General features: G+C 39.6%; 1 protein-coding gene across 4 annotated transcripts in view; it reads right to left on the minus strand.

The window, feature by feature from the left end:
• Window positions 1–1,502: 1,502 nt before the first annotated feature.
• The window catches only part of TMSB15A (thymosin beta 15A), a 101,257-nt gene continuing 82,703 nt past the window's right edge, over window positions 1,503–20,056 (minus strand). Inside the window, exons 1-4 of one of the 4 annotated variants that reach the window (XM_063635212.1) lie at window positions 11,048–11,160; window positions 9,442–9,558; window positions 6,214–6,346; window positions 1,503–3,266 (exon numbers count right to left, since the gene is read on the minus strand). In XM_063635212.1, the coding sequence (XP_063491282.1) occupies window positions 3,242–3,266; window positions 6,214–6,346; window positions 9,442–9,541 (258 nt within the window). In that variant the 5' untranslated portion in view covers window positions 9,542–9,558; window positions 11,048–11,160 and the 3' untranslated portion in view covers window positions 1,503–3,241. Of the gene's footprint in view, window positions 3,267–6,213; window positions 6,347–8,055; window positions 8,499–9,441; window positions 9,559–11,047; window positions 11,161–20,056 lie in introns of those variants that run through there. The other 3 variants (XM_063635211.1, XM_055268461.2, XM_063635213.1) reach the window with 3 other exon arrangements.

The following is a 20,056-nucleotide window of genomic DNA, read 5'->3' on the forward strand; positions in this document are numbered from 1 at the left end:
ATTGTCATTTTTCCTTTAATTTGTTCATTGACAAAATAATTGCACATACTTATGCACATAGTGATATTTTGATACATATAGTGTTCAGATTATGATAATTTGCAAATCCATTATCCTAAACATTTGTCATTTCTTTGCATTGGGAACATTCAATATCCTCCTTCTAGCTATTTAAATCTATATATTATTGTTAACTATAGTCATCTTACAGTGGTATAGAATGCTAGAACTCATTACTCCTATCTAGCTGTAATTTTGTGTCCTCTAAAAAGATATCTCCCTACCTTTCCCACTCTCTAGTATCCTCTGTTCTACATTTTACTTCTATGAGATCAACTTTGCTTAGCTTCCACATATGAGTGAGAACATGCAGTGTTTATCTTTCTGTTCCTAGCTTATCTCACTTAACACAATGTCCTCCAGTTTCATCTCACATTGTCATTTTAATTAATGTGTTTCTCAGTGACTAATTATGTTGAGCATCTTTTTGTTTCCCACGGTGTATCTTCTTTGGTTATGTGTCTATTCTAATATTTAGTCAATTTTTTAATTGCACAGTTGGTTTTCTTACTATTGAGTTTTGAGATAATTCTTTATATATTGTGGATACATGTCCATTACGAGATAAATGATTTAAAAGCATTTGATGCACTCTGTGACTTATCTTTTTATTATTGTAACAGAGTCTTCCAAAATTCAGAAGATTTATTTTGATAAAGTATAATTTTTTTATAAAGCATGCTTTTGGTGCCATATCTAAGAAATATTTGCCAAATCCGGATCACTTTTGTTTTCTCCTAGTTTTTTCTAGACTTTTATAATTTTAGTTTTAACATTTAGGTCTATGATGAGTTTTAAGTTAATTTTTGTATATGATATGAAGTATGAATTGAATTTGTTTCTTCTTTCTTTCCTTCCTCCTTTTCTCCTTTCCTTTATTCCTTTCTTTCTTTTTGCATATGAAGATACACAAAGTTGCTATTTTCAGTGCTCTTCATTCCCTTGTGTATATTAATGTTTCCCTCTTGGGAAAAAAAATCTGCAAGTAAGGAATTCTTTCCCCTTTTGGATATTTGAAATGTCTTTTTTCTGCATTCATTCAAAAAATATTTCCACTGGATATAGCATTATAGGTTGACAAAAATATCCTTCCATTAATTCAAATACATTGCTCTACAAAATAAAGCCCATCAGTCTTTACCAAATTCTTCCTTAAAAAGAGAGAGAATAATTTCCAACTAATATAGTATTACTGTGATAATGAAACCAGAAAAAGACTGTGCAAAGAAAAACTATAGACCAATGTTACCTATTAAATCCATAATAAAATATTAGTAAACCAAATCCAGCAATATATAAAAATTATTATACACCATGACCAAGTGGGATTTATTCTAGGAATGCAAGATTAGCTTGTTACAAGAAAAATCTAGGACTGTAACACTCCCTCCCACCCCCCAGACTGTGAAGAAGCCAAAGGACCACAAAACAACTCAGACAAGTCTTGCTCGGCAAGTAGATGAGTTTATTAAGGCTTACATGCAGGACATTCCTGGGCAGCAGCAGGACAACTACAGAGAGCTGCCCACCACTCATCTCTAAGCTGCTTTTAAGCTAATTTTCTGGCTCATTGCCTACTGCGTGTGTGTGATGGGAACGTTTCTTTTGGTATGTTCCCAGCTATGCCCCAGGATGTTTGAATTCTCAGGGACACCTCCTCCTTTTCTGGGCACCATAGCTCTGGCTTACTGCCCAGCCTTTAGTGTTCAAGCAGCAGACAAATACCCTTAAGTAACCTGATAGAGAACCCATCACACTACATAGCTTAACATCTGAGAATCAATTAATGAAATTTGTCATATCAATAGAATAAAAATGGAAAAAGAAATGATCATTTCAGTAGACACAGAACAAAGTTCTATGAAATCCAAAACCTGTTCATAATAAAAACATTCAACACACTAGGAACAGAATGGAACTTCCTCAACCTAATAAAGGTCATCTATTAAAAACCTACCACTAGTATCATATTCAGTCGTGAAAGACTGGCAGCTTTCTCCCTCAGATCAGGATGTTTGCTCTTGCTGTATCTAGTCAACATTGTATTGGAAGTTCCAGCCATTATAATTATATACAAAATAAACAAAAGGAATCCAGACTGTAAAAGAAGAAGTAAAACTACCTCTCTTTGTAATTAACATGATTTTGCACATAAAGAGTCCTTTAAAACCCCACTAAAATTTCTTAGAATTAATAAACCAGTTGAGCAAGTTTACAGGATACAAGATCTACATACAAAAATCATTTCTATTTCTATATACTAGCAATCAACAATTCTAAAATGAAATTCTGAAAACAATTCAATTTATAATCACATAAAGGGAATGAAATACTCAGGAATGAGTCTACCAAATGAGGGGCAAAACTTGAACTCTGAAAACTATAAAACATAATTGAAGTAATTGTAGAAAATCAAAATAAGTGGAAAGACAACCCACATTCATAAATTGGAAGAATTAACATTGTTAACAGGGAAATACTCCCCCAAATTAATCTACAGCTCAACACAATTCCTAGCAAAATCCCGGCTGTCATTTTTGTAGAAATTAACAAGCTGATTGTAAGGTTCGTATGCAAATTTAAGTGACACAGAGTAGCAAAAGGAATCTTGAAAAAGAAGTACACAATTGGAGAACTCACACTTACTACAAACCTTCAGAAATCAAAACAATATGGTAGTGATATAAGGAAAAACATAGATCAATGGAAAAAGAGTCTACAAAGCAGCCCATTTATTACAGTCAGTTGATTTTTTGACAAGAGTGCGAAACTACTCAATGAACAAAAAAAATAACCTTTAAACAAAATGCTGCTAGGACAACTGAATAACCATATACAAAAGAGGGAATTTGGATGTTTTCCTCACACTATATATAAAAATTAACACAAAATGGATCAAATACCTTAAATAAAATATAAAACTCTTAAAAGAAAATATAGAAGTAAATCTTTATGATCTTGGATTTGGCAAAGGATTCTTTGATATGACACTGAAAGTATAAAAAATGACAACAAAAAATATTCATTACCAACCATCTTTGTATCCTTGAGTGAATCCTGATTTGTCCTTTTAGGTTCTTCTTTTAATATAATGCCACATTAGATTGTTAATATTTCATGTAGAATTGTTGTATTCTCATTTGTAGGTATGGTTTCCCAGAACTCTTTCACCATGCTCTTGTCAATGGATTTTATCATCATATTTTCTTTAAACAAAAACAAAATTATTTTTTAATAGTATGCACACTTTTCATTGGCAGTAGAAATACCTGATCATCAGTGGTCTGACAGGAAACATCTTTGGAAGACACAGCATTTGAGATGGTAACTCATTGATAACCTGCTACTTCCATTCTTCTTAGTCCTTAAGTTTTTTTTTTTTTTGTAGGAAAGGGGAAGGGTTTTAATTCTGTAATTTGTGTTTTGTTTTGTAACTCTCACATTTCATCAATATTTTCTATTATAGATATTCAAAATAGTCATAGATATTTGAAAGAAATATTGTTTTGGTAAAAAAATATTTCCTATTTTTTCTTCCGAAGGTGGGTACTTAGAGGCATATTAAACAATTTTTTTAAGCCAATGGCAATAACACATTCTCAGTTTGGGTATTTTTCTAGGAATAACTACTGTGAAGAAAATAATTTTAAATCTGATAAATATTTAAGGATGTTTTATACATTCATAACTATCCTTAATTTTGTTTGTGTTGTGTCTTTGGAGACTGCTCTTTTGCCATTTTTTCATCTCTCTGATTCACTGAGGGGGTTTTTTGTTTTTGTTTCTGCTTTTGAGACAGGGTCTCACTCTGTTGCCCAGGCTGGAGTAGAGTGGTGCAAACACGGCTCACTGCAATCTCCATCTGCCAGGCTTAAGTGATAATCCCACCTCAGACTCCCGGGTAACTGGGATTACAGGCGTGCACCACCACGCCCGGCTAGTTTTTTCTATTTTTTGGTAGAGATAGGGTTTCACCATGTTGCCCAGGATGGTCCTGAACTCCTGAGCTTGAGCAGTCTGCCTGCCTTCGCCTCCCAAAATGTTAGAATTATAGGCATGAGCCACCACACCCAGGCTGATTCACTGAGGTTTTGATCAGAACTGAAGGCAGTTACTTGTCAGCCAGGTCCCTTGTTTTCCAGAAGCACTCTCCTCCCCCAAGTCAGAGAATTTCTGCTCAAGTCAAGAAAAGGCTTTTGTATCCATAGGCCAATCTCTTCTAACAAAATCTAATTCAGGGTGGGAAATGTAGTGCTCTGAAGCAGGTGGAAAATCTCAGGGCTTGATTCAGAAGACAAAACTACGTCATTTCTCCCGGCCCCCAATGTAAAGCAAAGAGACCAAAGTAAAGAATGTTTGTATTCTCTTTGTCCACGTGGTAATAATAACAATAATAATCATAGTAATACAGCTCCTTTCTATTCTCCCCCACAGCTATCCCTGCCTCCACTAATTCTCTGCTTACCGGTTGTTTGTCCCCTTAAAATTCAGGTCCAGCCTTCATGAAAATAAATTAGAGATCAAAAACCTAGCTGCATGGAAACTTGTGATGCTGAAGCATGTACAATACACATTTTCCCTCATATGAATGTGTTTATTATATCCTACTTGATTTCTTACCTCTAACAAGGGTACTCTGTCCATGGATCATTGTAGGTCAGTGCATCCTGAAGGCAAGAGAGTGTTACAGCACAAAGACCTGCAAAAGCTATATGCACCTCCCAAGATGTGGCTCTCCCACTTTTCAATCTACTTAAGACACTTCACACACTTTATTTGGCCATTGGCATTCTTACTTTATCCCTTCTATGAGATTGTAAGTCTCTGGAGGGCAAGGATTGTCTCTTATTCATCTGCTATGTTCTCTGCACACATGCTTAGATGTAATAGGCTCTTGACAAATGCCTGCTGAATTTCAAAAAAGGAATAACCTTTATGTTTTCCTAAGTGTCTGTTCTAGCTAGCTACTACAGCCCAGTCCTGAAAGCATTTTCATTTTTACCTAAAGCAGTGGTTCTTAAGCTTGAATGTGCATCAGAATCACCTGGAAAGCATGTTGAAACAGTTTGCTGGGCCCCTCCGCCAGTTTCTGATTCATTAGTTCTAGGATAGAGCCTGAGAATTTGTACGTCTAACAAGCCCAGGTGATGCTAATGGTGCTGTTCCATGAACCAATACTTGGAGAACAAGTAAGCTAAAGTAAAAGTATTGCCAACTGATTACTCCATCTGTTCCTCTCAAGATATCAACAATACCAATTTTCAGGAAGGAAACATTCTACGTGAGAGAGACACAGAAGATAGATGTTGTAAAAAAAAATATTAAGTCACAAATTACAAAAGGAAAGAAGTAATGATATATACACCATAATTTTGCAAAATTATGACAAGAGAACATCCCTTGCTCTCACTGAACCTGAATCTCTGGGGATGAGGCCCAGGAATATACACTAATTACCAAGGGTGATCCTAATGCTCATGGCTAAGGGACCACACTTTGAGAAGTTCTCCTGGATATATTCACAAATAATCATCACGAATCTAAGCTACATCCTATACATTATTCTAAGTTTCCTTGTTTATGTATTGAGCAATAACTTCTCCTGTGTGACCTGAAAAATGTCTCCTTTCCTCTCTGAGCCCTGGTTTCTTCACTTAGCAAATGCACTTCTATCATGCAGCACGCTCTAGATCTACTCCAGCTTCTGGCAATGTTACCTCTTTTTCCTTTCTCTATAAATGTAACTGCCCACAAAAACGTAAGGCTACAACAAAGGCTTAGTGCTGTCAGTTTTGCAATTAATAAATGAATTCAGGGTGATAAATCTCAATCTCTTTTTATAGTGGGCTTATGGGGAAAAAAAATCCTCCCTTGGTTGGGAAAGGCAAGTGAACCTTGCAGCTAAAAGAGTAGCCCGACATTATTTTAAAAATACAGGGAAAAACTACAGTAGGTAAGCAAATGTTTTTCCCATCTCATTTGTGTGAATATTCACTTAGCAACCACAAGTATTTCACCTCTCATCATATACCTTTCATCTACTCCCACTCAGTTTACCACTTATACTATCCAGGGTAGAATCAATGCCTTAATGAAAAGGATGGATACCAGATGTAATTGAACACTGGGAGTTATCGTCCAATCCCAGCTTACCTGACAATATTCAGGCTTTCCTTTAGGCCCTTTGAAATGGGCCTAATCGTGAGCTGGATTAGTATACAAATGCAGATGCTGCTGGATCTATCATGGATATATAGCATTTTTATCAAATTTGCAAGTAGCAACACTGAAAGGAGAGCAAATGTGTTAGATGATAGAATCAGAATCCAAAGAAATCTGATAATGGCAAACTTGGGCACACCTGACATGCAACCAGCATGGTTCCCCATCCATGTGACTTGGGTCCAAAGGATCTGAGAAGTGTCTACTGGAGAAGACTTTGAGGTATGAGGGCAGGCACCCAAAAGCTGACTTCAAATACTGGAGGGTAGATTAACTACCTTGTGAAGGTATCCAAAAAACTGTCTGAGGACTGTTGGATAGGAACTAAAGGGAGGCAATTTGGGACACAGTGTAAATAGCATGTCATTGCAACGGGTTGAGTGACTGTTGCAACTGTTTCAGATAGGAGGTAAGTTACTGGTGACCAACATGGTTACTTCCAAGGTTCAAATCCTCTGGCTACACTAAGCCCTGTGGTTGTGTCACCTCATCGGCACTTGATCAAAGTTGACCCACCTACTGTTTTGCTTGTGGAACTTTAAGCTATAGCGAAAAAATGGCTTCCACTTCCTGTCTAAGAATATGAGCCCTTAGAAAAGGGAGGTAAGAATAATACTTGAGGTTGCAAATAGGTGCTAAAAGCATAATTTATTTATTTTTTTGTAGAAAAAGCTCACAGTCTGGATTAATAGAGCCACCGTCTGGATGGTTATACAGTACACACAAACGCTAACACTTCTAATTGGTGGGATTATATGTAATTGGCTTGAATAAATTTAAAGTGATAAAAGTATTAAGGGCATGGATTGGGACATGTGCATTTATATGTATTCCTTATTGTATTAGTCAGCTCAAGCTACCATAACAAAAATATCATAGACTGTGTGGCTTAAACAGAAATTTACTTTCTCACAATTCTGGATGCTAAACGTTCCAGATCAAGGTCCTGCAGGGCTCCTCTTCCTGCCTTGCAGACAGCCGCCTTCTCACTATGTCCTCACATGGCAGTGATCTCTCTCTCTCTCTCCCTCTTTCTCTCACTCTTCCTCTTCTTCTTAAGGCTGCAGTCCTGTTGGATCAGAACCTGACCCTTTTGACCTTATTTAATCTGAATTACTTCCTAAAGAACCTACTTCTAGATATAATCACACTGTGGGTTAGGGCTTCAATATACAAACTTGGGGGTACACAATTCAGTCCATAGCACTTATTTTCATCGTGAACACCAAAAATGCTTGGTTCATAAGAGAGCAAATTCTATTCTACATAAGAACCAAACCAGAAGCTCTCTACTACAGGTCATTAGCAGGTATTAGATATGAGTTTATGCTCCACAGAAGGCATATTGTGTTTAGTACAGTGCATGTTAGCAAGTGCCTCTGGCCCCTTCCCCATCCAACCCCAGCCTTGGGTATCCCCTTCCATTAAGTTGAAAAATACTTTCCAAAAGGCAAGAGCTCTCCACTTTAATATTCATCTTGAGCAGATCACTTCAGACCTTGTATTTTCATTTCTTCATTCTGAGATAAGGGGGTTAGTCCACATGACATCCCTTCCCAAGATTCTCTAACTCTGTGATTCCAACTCTAAAGAAATAGCACCTAGCATCCCCAAGTCAGGACTCACTAGACCTGGAGAGAAGTAAATATTTCCCACGTGAATAATCTGCTAAAACAGATTTCCTTCAACCATTCTGTTTGGCTGAAAAGTACATCCTTGTGTACTTTTCATTCCATAGAAGACCACCAAGAGTCAACCACAGGAGTCTCAAGATAATGATTATATTGGTTACTTTATTACTACATTAGAAATGCAAATAAACTGTGAAAAGCTGCAAAAGCATGCAACTTCATGAAGATTATGAAGCAATGGAAGCACCCATCATAGCTGGTTAAAACAGGCCTATCCAGTATAGGATGCAAGAACTACATACACAAAGGTCATCAATGGTGAGATTATTGACAGCATTTGCCATCTGGAACATATGCACCAATGTTAAGTTTAAAAATGAATTTAAGGAAACATTGGCTACCTCTGACTTCTTAGCCAGGGAACATAGGTGAGAAGATATCAGAAGACGCCTAAAATCTCTACAAACACATGGGTTTACAAAAAACAAGCCTAAAATCAAGACTCTCAGGTAATGTTGAAATCTGCTGTTGGGAGGCGATCCCCATTTTATGATGTTTGAACACACTCTTTCTCTTGCTGAATAGCTGGTAAGACAAACAAACACAAAAATCATTAACCGTATGTACCTAAGATTAAGTTCAGTTTCTTTCAAAAGAGCTCCTTGCTAAGTCATTGAAGTCTGCATACATGCCTTAAATTTAGAATGCCAAGGCATTAACCACAAATCCTCACATTAGGGTGTGTGCATGTATGTGTGTATGTTAACTACCTGAATATTCACTACATTCTATAACTGTGGAGGATTTTCTCCCATTTGAGAGATAGAGATATGCTGTTGCCATTTTTTCATAGATGATTCAAGACTGAGATATGAAGCAATTTCTTAGGATTTATCTATCCATATACAACTAGGAAGTTATACCTTTTCAGACAATTTTGACTAATTTTGGAACTCTCAAAGCTAACAAGACAAAAAGTTCCCCTCAACTTTTGCAAATACACTTGGAGTTTCTCCAGAAGGCTGTATTTCTGGAGGGCAAAACTGATCACTTATCCCTTGAGTCTGCGAGCCCTATGTGCACCCAATATCTAAACTTGTTCATTGTCTTTATCTCATCATCAGGTAGAGAAGGCCAAAACTGCAAAGTTTGCACGGATCTTTAGGTATAAGACCACTGACCCAAACTGATGGATGCAGAAAAATGTCTAATAAGCACAAAGTGAACAAAACTAAGATTTTTCTAGTGCTAAATCCAATATTCCAAGATTGATTTTTAAGGTGGTTTTTAGTAATTTTCCAACAAGAAACTAGTTTTCCCCCCATTCCTATTAAGACTTATGTGAGAACTACTTATATAACCCAAGTAGGAAGATGACTATTTGATGTTTTTAACTGTTACATTAAATACCATGGTACTCTTAATTATTGCTTACTTTGTGGCAAAAATTTACTAGAAGATAGGTTTATTTACTGAACCTATTAACTTTCTCTACTGTTTGTTTCCACTAGAACTCCCCATGACTTACTTTCCTTTGAGGGAAGAGTATTTTTTTCTTCAGCATTAGTTTTCTTCAGTTTTGACCTGTCAAACTTCTCCACTTCCGACAAGTCTGGCTTATCACTCATCTTGACTAGAAGACAGCCTGAAAAGAATAAACATTTTTAAGAAAGCTTACCTGGCAGAACTATCTTCGGACTAAGGGGTTACAAGAAAAATTTTCACGTTTCATATCAATGTATATTCTACCCGCTCATTTTCAACAGAAAAACAGCAACAGATCTTAGGAAAGTTATATTTTTGTTAGAATAATTTTAACTCCACATCATTAGCCCATTTTTGATAGGCAGTAAATGCCGTTGGATCAGAACGCACCAGAAACCAAGATGCTCCAGAAACCCAGAGCCACAGTATGTCTGACTCTAAAATCACAGCAAGGGTAAAATGGAGGTGATAGAAGCACAAGAGCAGACAGGGATAGAATAAAAAATAAAGACTGGCTTTAACCAGTTAATGATTTTGTAACAGGGGATAGCACTATTTGAGCATCTTTACTTTCTATTAAATTACTTTTGTTTTTTGGCATTTTTTTTTTAGGAGACGGGGAGCAGCACAAAAAAAAAAAAAAAAGAGTGGCATAAGTTGTACTAATTTCTTTCTATTTTAAATGCCCAAAGACGACAGTACATTAAGGCTTTACAATACACGTCTCATAATAGCTCCTTGTGGCATTGGTTTACAAACATTGTAAGAAGGGACAGCTAACTAGGATCAAACCCAGGACTTCAGCAGAATGGGATAAACCAAATAAAAGTGAGTCTTGTTTCACCACGTTTTCTCTGCAAAGAGAGAGGCAAGGAGATGAGGCTTAGAGGTGCATGGCTGTGGACCTGAGGAAATGCCTGGTGCCCTGTGAGCGTCCCGAGTTTGTCCAGAAGAGACAATAGGATATCCCAGAAATTGGAGGGCAGAGTTCTCATTCGCAAGCCCAGCCCCACCCTCGTGGAGTAAGATACTATGTCTAGTGCTTGGGGTAGAATGGAGAGGCCCCCAAGCAGCCAGAAGTGCCGAACATGCCTCCATTCCGTCGAGTTTACCCTAAGACCCTCCTCTGCCAAGCCATCAGACGCCAAGCTCAGAGCTGGGAAACTGGAACTAACAAATAATAGCAGGGCCAGGCGCATAGGCCAGTCTGTCAAGAGCAGTTTGCATACTTTTTCAAATAACTATTAGCGTTTTCTGGCGCCCAGCCTAACGGCCACGGGAGGGGAAGGAACGAGAACCCAGCCCCAGAGGGCCCATTCCGGGTGTCCCCCAAACTCCTCATCCTCTAAGCCTCCGACCTGCAGCTACTGCGGACAGGCCCCTTTAAGGGTCCGCGTTCCCCGCCTCCCAACCCCGGGGCCTTGTTTCCAGGGACCGGCCCCCAGGAGGGCTCGGCATCGCTCGCAGAAGGCGGCCCTCCTGGAAGACAAAGGCGCGGACTCGCTTGGCGGGGCGGCGGTGCAGACGCGAAGCGCCAGCCCCAACCCCGGCTCTTCCGGCTCCCGAAGGCGCGGCATCCCCCGCCTCGCAACCCTGACGCCTTCGTATCCCCATGGTCCTCTGGCTCCTGCGAGGCCGCAGGTCCTCACCTGAAAGCTTGAAAACTCGTGAAAGGCTGTCCGCGGGGCTGAGACCCAGGTTCGCTCCGGACCAGGTTAGCGTTCCCGCGCAGAGCCCTGCAATGCTAAGCCCCCCAGCAGGCCCCGCCCCAGCCCTCTCTGATTGGCCAAAGGTTTCCGGGCTCGCCCCCCGCCGCCCCCTTCCCCTCCTCCGCTTGAGCGTCCAGAGCCTGCGTCCACCCTCTCCTCTAGGATCGGGGGCTTGGTGAAGTCAGAGCCGACCCCGCCTCCCCAGGCCCCACCTCCCAGGCCTCTTCCACTGCTTTAGCCCTGAGGGTCCACATTCCCTTCATCCTGACTACACTCACTCTTTCACAATAACAGAGGCCTCTGCAATAAGCAGACACATCTTGCCCAGTGAGCTTAGAACATCTGGAACTCCGAGGTCCAAGCTGAATGACCGGTATTTAGGCTCTTTCGGCTTTTTATAGCCATTGGGCCCAAGGATGCTGTGACAACCTAACAGTAGGTTGGAAGTGGGGCTCGGCGTTGTCTGCTCTAATCCTTGGCCAGGTCGTGGAGTAGGGGTGCTCATGGTGAGGGTAGGTGGTTCAGGGCCATTCACCTCTACAACTGGACATTTCTGTGACAGTAGTACTCTCCTATGAAATGTAAAAGTCACATTTGCAGCTTTCTCGGCCACTGAACACGATAGCAGTTTATAATAATCACAGAACAACTGAGGCTATTCACCTTTATATCCCTAATCCCTAGCACTTTGATCCACAAGACACATTGGTTGTGGAGATGTCTATAGATTGAAGTAATAAATACGTGACGGGGGGAAGTTTTGGACAACAGCACCACCCAGTGTCTGTTGGAAGAGAAAATTGAGGATTCGGTATTTACTTGAAAGGACTAAACGTTCAAGATCATTTTCTGGATACTCAACCAGAACCTTAGAGCGTTAAGGTAAGATGGAGGTAGAACTATGTCTTTAGCTTGCACCCCATGTGTGGTGGTATATATCTATATAGATCAAAAGTCACTCTTTCCACAAGGATTTCTCAAGCCTTCCCCAGCTTACTTCATTCCCTTTTCTTTGCTTTTGTAACACTTTGTGTTAATTTGAGAATTGTGTATGTTTGTTGGAGAAACTTTTAAAACAGAAAGATATACTCATTCAACAAGTAATATCCATTGAGTACCTACAATGTTCCTGGCATTAAATATAATAAACACCAGTGTTTTCACTACACAGATTTCAATGTTGTTAACATTTAGGTATACTTACTTTGTCTTTCTTTTAAGGACTAAAAGCGTTACAGAAAAAATTGAGGTTTCCTTGACCTTCACTTCATTTCCATTCCCCTTCCCACTTCCCCAGGGATAGTCCTATCCTGAATGTGATGTGTAGCTTTCAGCCTATTTTTCTGTCATTACAGATCAATGTGATTTCTGTTTCCAGGAGTAAAATGAAGCATTGTTTGAACAAGTGATCCAAGGCTAAGACCACACCCCTTACTTCACTTGGGGTTGACAGGAAGCTCCAGACAACCACTCCTCCATAGCCCAAACCTCAAAATCCTGCCACCCTGGTCTGCCTTGAATCATTAGAACTTATCTAATGATGACATTTATCTCCATTGGTGCCAGTCACCCCAAGACACCCTTCAACTCCTATATTCTAACTGCCATAAGATTGTGTCCACATCCCCTCTTTAGTTCACTTTTCTCACCGCTCCTCTACTAATAAAACACAATACACCCTCGGTAATTCCTCCATATTTTAAGCCTCTTCTCTGAATTTCCCCTTCCATGAGGATTCTAGATCCCCTGAAGCCCACTCATGAGGAGCAGATGAATTTTCACTCCTACCACCACTGTACCACAGATCCTAAAGCTTATGTAAGTGACTTTGATGCTTCTCATTGCTGTCTTTAGATAGCAATTCCCCTCCCACCCCCCTAAAAACTTCCAGCTTTTGACAACTTATGTCATTGACTAGCCTTTGTTGTTCTCATATAACAAATTTCAACTATTCCCGGCAGGGCGCGGTGGCTCACGCCTGTAATCCCAGCACTGTGGGAGGCCGAGGTGGGTGGATCACGAGGTCAGGAGATGCAGACCATCCTGGCTAACATGGTGAAACCCCGTCTCTACTAAAAATACAAAAAAAAATTAGCCGGGTGTGGTGGTGGGAGCCTGTAGTCCCAGCTACTCTGGAGGCTAAGGCAGGAGAATGGCGTGAACCCGGGAGGCGGAGCTTGCAGTGAGCGGAGATAGCACCACTGCACTCCAGCCTGGGAGACAGAGTGAGACTCCGTCTCAAAAAAAATAAAAAATAAAAATTCAACTATTCCCCACTCATTTTTCAAAAATTTTAACTCCTACAACATAGTCATTCTCAAAGGTAGTTGTCCTACTTTAATTCTTGGTACGTTCAAGAATGATAATTCTGACAAACTGGCCTTTTCAGTTCCTTGAACATTTCTCCCCCATAACATCGTCCTCAACTCCACCTCAGTTACTCACACAGCCATAGTCTAACCCTTGTCACTATAATTATGGGAACCCCTCCATCATCTCAATTTTAAACATCCCTCTTTCTGACCATACCCTCCTCTCTTTTCAGCTAACTCATTTTGGACCTTACTTTCTTTCGGTCTCCCCAGAATCTCCAATGCATTGATCTTATCAGATTTTCACTATCTCTTCTTCCCTTTATTGTATTCTCTCCCCTCCTTCCCTAGCTCAAATGTCATGTTCAGTCTTTACAATCACTTATCTACATATACCCTCCACTGTCCTGCCTTTTCAGTTTGTATTGCTTCATAGGAAAAATAACAACTCTGGCTAAATTCAACTACACTTCAACAAGCCTGAGCCTACAAAGAGAAATCTGGCCAAAGGAAAATACATAACTACATGACTCATTTCAATTTAAATTCGTGACTGTTAACTTAAATCAGACTCTTAATGTTAATAGGCACTCATTCTTTAGACCTTCTGGCCCTTAACTTTCTGACTATTTTAACTTACTACTTCATAGCTTCTCTCCCATCAAACTCTCTATACCACCTCTCCATCCCAACTCTTCTCTTGCTTTATATTTATACTAGAAAAGTGTATCCCTCAGAAGAACACTTCCACAGACCCTGTATTAGTCAGGGTTCTCTAGAGGGACAGAACTAATAGGATATATGTATATGAAAGGGAGTTTATTAAAGAGAATTGACCCACATGATCACAAAGTGAAGTCCCACAATAGGCCATCTGCAAGCTGAGGAGCAAGGAAACCAGTAGTGACTCAGTCTGAGTCCCAAAACCTCAAAAGTAGGGAAGCCAACAGTTCAGCCTTTGGTCTGTGGCCGAAGGCCTGAGAGCCCCTGGCAAACCGCTAGTATAAGTCCAAGAGTCCAAGGGCCGAAGAACTTGGAGTCTGATGTTAGAGGGCAGGAAGCATCTAGCAAGGGAGAAAGATGAAGGCCAGAAGACTCAGCAAGTCTGCTCATTCCACTTTCTGCCTGCTTTTTCTAGCCACGCTGGCAGCCAGTCGGATGGTGCCCACCCAGATTGAGGGTGGGTCTGCCTCTCCGAGTCCACTGATTCAAATGTTAATCGCCTCTGGCAACACTCTCACAGACACACCCAGAAACAGTATTTTGCATCCTTCAATCCAATCAAGTTGACACTTAATATTAACCATCACGGAACCCTACCACCACATCACTTCACCTACCTGCACCTGCGTACATATATATGACTTTCCTGTTGATATCATACATGAAATTTCCAGACTCCTGTCTAAAAGATCCCCTCCTTTCCCACTAGATCTCTTTCTCTCAAACCAATTCAATGACGTTGCTACCATCTTTCTCTCCGTTATGTCCAGCATCATCAATATTGTACTCTCTACTGTATCGTTTCTCTCAGGATACAATTGTACTCTTATTTCTTATCTATCTACCTATCTGTCTATACACACATTATTATATATGTGTATATGTTTATATATCTACACACATTCTTTTTATGTGTACATATTCTTGACTTCAATCCTCCTATCTACCATTACCCCATTTCTTTGTTCCCCTTTGATGGAAATCTTTTACAGTTACATATGATATATGTTTTCATGTTCAATGTAAGGCATTATTTGAACCAGGACTCCTGATCTAAGACCACAATCCTCTAGGCTTTCTATCTACATCAATCTATCATCAAGAAGGATCCCCCAAAAATCATCCTTCCTTATCCTCCATTTTCTCTGTCTATTCTATTTCTCATTCCCTCTGTTCCAGGTGTGGCCTCCCTCTTATTCCTCAGACAAGCCATGCTCACTATTGTGTTAGGGCCTTTACAATATCTATTCTGTATGTCAAGAAAGTTATTTCCTGAGATATCCAGTGTGACTACTCTGTCATCCTCCTTTAACAGTTGCCTATTTCTAATTTTTCTTCTCCTGGTCTCTCTTGAACATATTCCAATCAGGAATTCACCTCTTCCACTCAACTGAAATTACTTTTGTCAAGGACACAAACGGCTTTCACATGGCTCAATACAATGGTCAATTCTTAATCCCTCATTTTGAACTATCAGCAGCATTTGGCATAGTTGATGAGTGGGTTCTTCTCACTTCACTTACATCGCATGGCTTCCAGGACACTGCACTCTCCTATTTTCTCCATCCTCACTAGCTCTTCCTCTTCTCCCAGCCCTGTTTAAATGGGAGTGACCCAGGACTCAGTCCCTGTTCTTCTGCTCATTTCTATCTACACTTCCCTGGTGGTATCTCCCAGTCTAATAGCTATAGAAAACATTTTTATGTTAACAATTTCTATATTCATGTCTGCAGGCCAGATCTGCATCCTAAACTCCAGTCTGATATATACAACTGCCTACTCAGCACCTCTCCTCAGATGTCTTATAGACATCTCAAACGCAAAATGTCACACACTAAACTACTAATCTTTTCTCCAAAACCCACTCCTCCTACAGCCTTCCCCATCTCAATTGATGGCAACTCCATCATCCATATGGTCATGTCAAAAATCTTGATATCATCCTCAATTCCTCCCTTTCTTTTACACTACACATCCAATCCATCAGGAAATTATTTTGGCTGCACTCAAAATGCATCCAAAATCCAACCACTTATCGCCATTTGTATGCATAAAGTCTAATCCACCATCATATCTCATCTGGATAACTGGAGTAGTTTTTGGCAGATCTCTCTACTTCAGCTCTTGCTCCCTATTTTTTGTATTCTCAACATAGAACCTAAAGTGATTATTTTAAAAATGTAAGTCAAATCATGGTGCTCCTCTACTCAAAGTCCTGCAAAGGCGCCTTATTCTCCTCAGAGTTAGATCCAAAGTTCCTAAAAAACCCCACATTTTCTGCCTCACCATCATTTCTCTGACCCTTCTATCTACTCTCTTCCTCACTCACTTTGCCCCATCCATGGCCTCTTTACTATTCCTAAAGACCAATGACACTATGAAGAAACTGCATTAACTAGTGTGCAAAATAACCAGATAGCATCATGATGACAGGATCAAATTCACAAATAACAATATTAACCTTAAATGTAAATGAGCTAAATGCCCCAATTAAAAGACACAGACTGGCAAATTGGATAAAAGGTCAAGAAGCACTGGTGTGTTGTATTCAGGAAACACATCTCACGTGCAAAGACACACATAGGTTCAAAATAAATGGATGGAGGAAAATTTACCAAGCAAATGGAAAGCAAAAAAAGCAGGGGTTATAATCCTAGTCTCTGACAAAACAGACTTGAAACCAACAAAGATCAGAAAAGACAAAGAAGAACATTATATAATGGTAAAGTGATCAATTCAACAAGAAAAGCTAACTATTCTAAATATATATCCACCAATACAGGAGCACCTAGATTCATAAAACAAGTTCTTAGAGACCTACAAAGAGACTTATACTCCCACACAATAATAGTGGGAAACATTAACACTGCACTGTCAATATTAGACATATCAACGAGACAGAAAATTAACAAAGATATTCAGGATTTGAACTCAGCTCTGGATCAAGTGGACCTGATAGACATCTACAGAACTCTCCATCTCAAATCAACAGAATATACATTCTTCTCAGTGCTGCATGGCACTTATTCAAAAATTGACCAGATAATTGGAAGTAAAACACTCCTCAGCAAATGCAAAAGAACAAGCAGTCTCTCAGACCAGAGTGCAATCAAATTGGAACTCAGGATTAAGAAACTCACTCAAAACCACACAACTACATGGAAATTGAACAACCTGCTCCTGAATGACTCCAGGTAAATAATGAAATTCAGGCAGAAATCAAGAAGCTCTTTGAAACCAACTTGAACAAAGAGACAATGTACCAGAATCTCTGGGACACAGCTAAAGCAGTGTTAAGAGGGAAATTTATAGCACTAACTGTCCATGTCAGAAAGCTAGAAAGATCTCAAATCGATACCCTAACATCACAACTCAAAGAGCTAGAGAAGCAAGAGCAAACAAACCCCAGAGCTAGCAGAAGACAAGAAATAACTAAGATCAGAGAAGAACTGAAGGAGATAGAGACACGAAAAACCCTTCAAAAAAATCAATGATTCCAGGAGCTGGGTTTTTGGAAAAAAAAAAAAACAAAAAACACAGATAGACCACTAGCTAGAAAAATAAAGAAGAAAAGAGAGAATAATCAAATAGACACAATAAAAGAATGATAAAGGGGATATCACTACTATGATAAGAGAAGTACGAACTACCATCAGAGAATACTATAAACACTTCTATGCAAATAAACTAGAAAATCCAGAAGAAATGGATAAATTCCTGGAGACATACACTCTCCCAAGACTAAACCAGGAAGAATTTGAATCTCTGAATAGTTCAATAAAAAGTTCTGTAGTTGAGGCAGTAATTAATAACCTACCAACCAAAAAAAAAAAAACCCGGGACCAGACGGATTCACAGCAGAATTCTACGAGAGATACAAAGAGGAGCTGATACCATTCCTTCTGAAACTCTCCAAACAATTGAAAAGGAGGGCCTCCTCCCTGACTCATTTTATGAAGCCAGCATCATCGTGATACCAAAACCTGGCAGAGACACAACAAAGAAAGAAAACTTTAGGCCAATATCCCTGATGAACATCGATGCAAAAATCCTCAATAAAATACTGGCAAACCGAATCCAGCAGCACATCAAAAGCTTATCCACCACAATCAAGTCGGCTTCATCCCCGAAATGCAAGGCTGGTTCAATATATGCAAATCAATAAATGTAATCCATCACATAAACAGAACCAATGAAAAAAACTACAGGATTATCTCAATAGATGCAGAAAAGGCCTTTGATAAAATTAAACATCCCTTCATGTTGAAAACTCTCAATAAACTAGGTATCGATAAAACATATCTCAAAATAATAAGAGCTATTTATGACAAACCCACAGCCAATATCATACTGAATGGTCAAAAGCTGAAAGCATTCCCTTTGAAAACTGGCACAAGACAAGGATGTCCTCTCTCACCATTCCTATTTAACATAGTATTGGAAGTTCTGGCCAGGGCAACCAGGCAAGATAAAGAAATAAGGGTATTCAAATAGGAAGAGAGGAAGTCAAATTGTCTCTCTTTGCAGATGACATGATTCTATATTTAGAAAACCCATTGTCTCAGCCCCAAAACTCCTTAGGCTGATAAGCAATTTCAGCAAAATCAAAATCAATGTGCAAAAATCACAATAAATCAATGTGCAAAAATCACAAGCATTACTATACGCCAACAATAGACAAACAGAGAGCCAGGCCGGGCACAGTGGCTCACGCTTGTAATCCCAGCACTTTGGGGGGCCGAGGTGGGCAGATCACGAGGTCAGGAGATCGAGACCATGGTGAAACCCCGTCTCTACTAAAAAAAAAATACAAAAAATCAGCTGGGCGTGGTGGCGGGCGCCTGTAGTCCCAGCTACTTGGAGAGGCTGAGGCAGGAGAAAGGCGTGAACCTGGGAGGCAGAGCTTGCAGTGAGCCAAGATTGCACCACTGCACTCCAGCCTGGGCAACAGAGCAAGACTCCGTCCAAAAAAAAAAAAAACCAAAAAACAGAGAGCCAAATCATGAATGAACTCCCATTCACAATCGCTACAAAGAGAATAAAATACCTAGGAATAAAGCTAACAAAGAAAGTGAAGGACCTCTTCAAAGAGAACTACAAACCACTGCTCAAGGAAATAAGAGAGGACACAAACAAATGGAAAAACAGTCCATCCTTGTGGGTAGGAAGAATCAATATCATGAAAATGGCCATACTACCCAAAGTAATTTAGAAATTCAGTGCTATTCCCATCAAACTACCATTGACATTCTTCACAGAATTAGAAAAAAAACTAGCTTTAATTTCATATGGAACAAAAAAAGAGCCCTATAGCCAAGACAATCCTAAGCAAAAAGAACAAAGCTGGAGGCATCAGGCTACCTGACTGCAAACTATACTACAAGGCTACAGTAACCAAAACAGCATGGTCCTGGTACCAAAACAGACATACAGACCAATGGAACAGAGTAGAAAACTCAGAAATAACACCACACATCTACAACCATCTGATCTTCAACAAACCTGACAAAAACAAGCAATGGGGAAAGGATTCTGGGAAAACTGGCTAGCCTTATTCAGAAAACTGAAACTGGCCCCCTTCCTTACACCTTATACAAAAATTAACTCAAGATGGATTAAAGACTTAAATGTAAAACCCAAAACCATAAAAACCCTATAAGAAAACCTAGGTAATACCATTCAGGACATAAGCATGGGCAAAGATTTCATGACAAAAATGTCAAAAGCAATTGCAACAAAAGCAAAAGTTGACAAATGGGATCTAATTAAACTAAAGAGCTTCTGCACAGCAAAAGAATCTATCAGCAGAGTGAACAGGCAGCCTACAGAATGGGAGAAAAATTTTGCAATCTACCCTTCTGACAGAGGTCTAATACCCAGAATCTTCAAGGAACTTAAACAAACTTACAAGAAA

The sequence above is a fragment of the Symphalangus syndactylus genome, chromosome X, assembly GCF_028878055.3.
Source record: "Symphalangus syndactylus isolate Jambi chromosome X, NHGRI_mSymSyn1-v2.1_pri, whole genome shotgun sequence".
NCBI classification, from domain to species: domain Eukaryota; kingdom Metazoa; phylum Chordata; class Mammalia; order Primates; family Hylobatidae; genus Symphalangus; species Symphalangus syndactylus.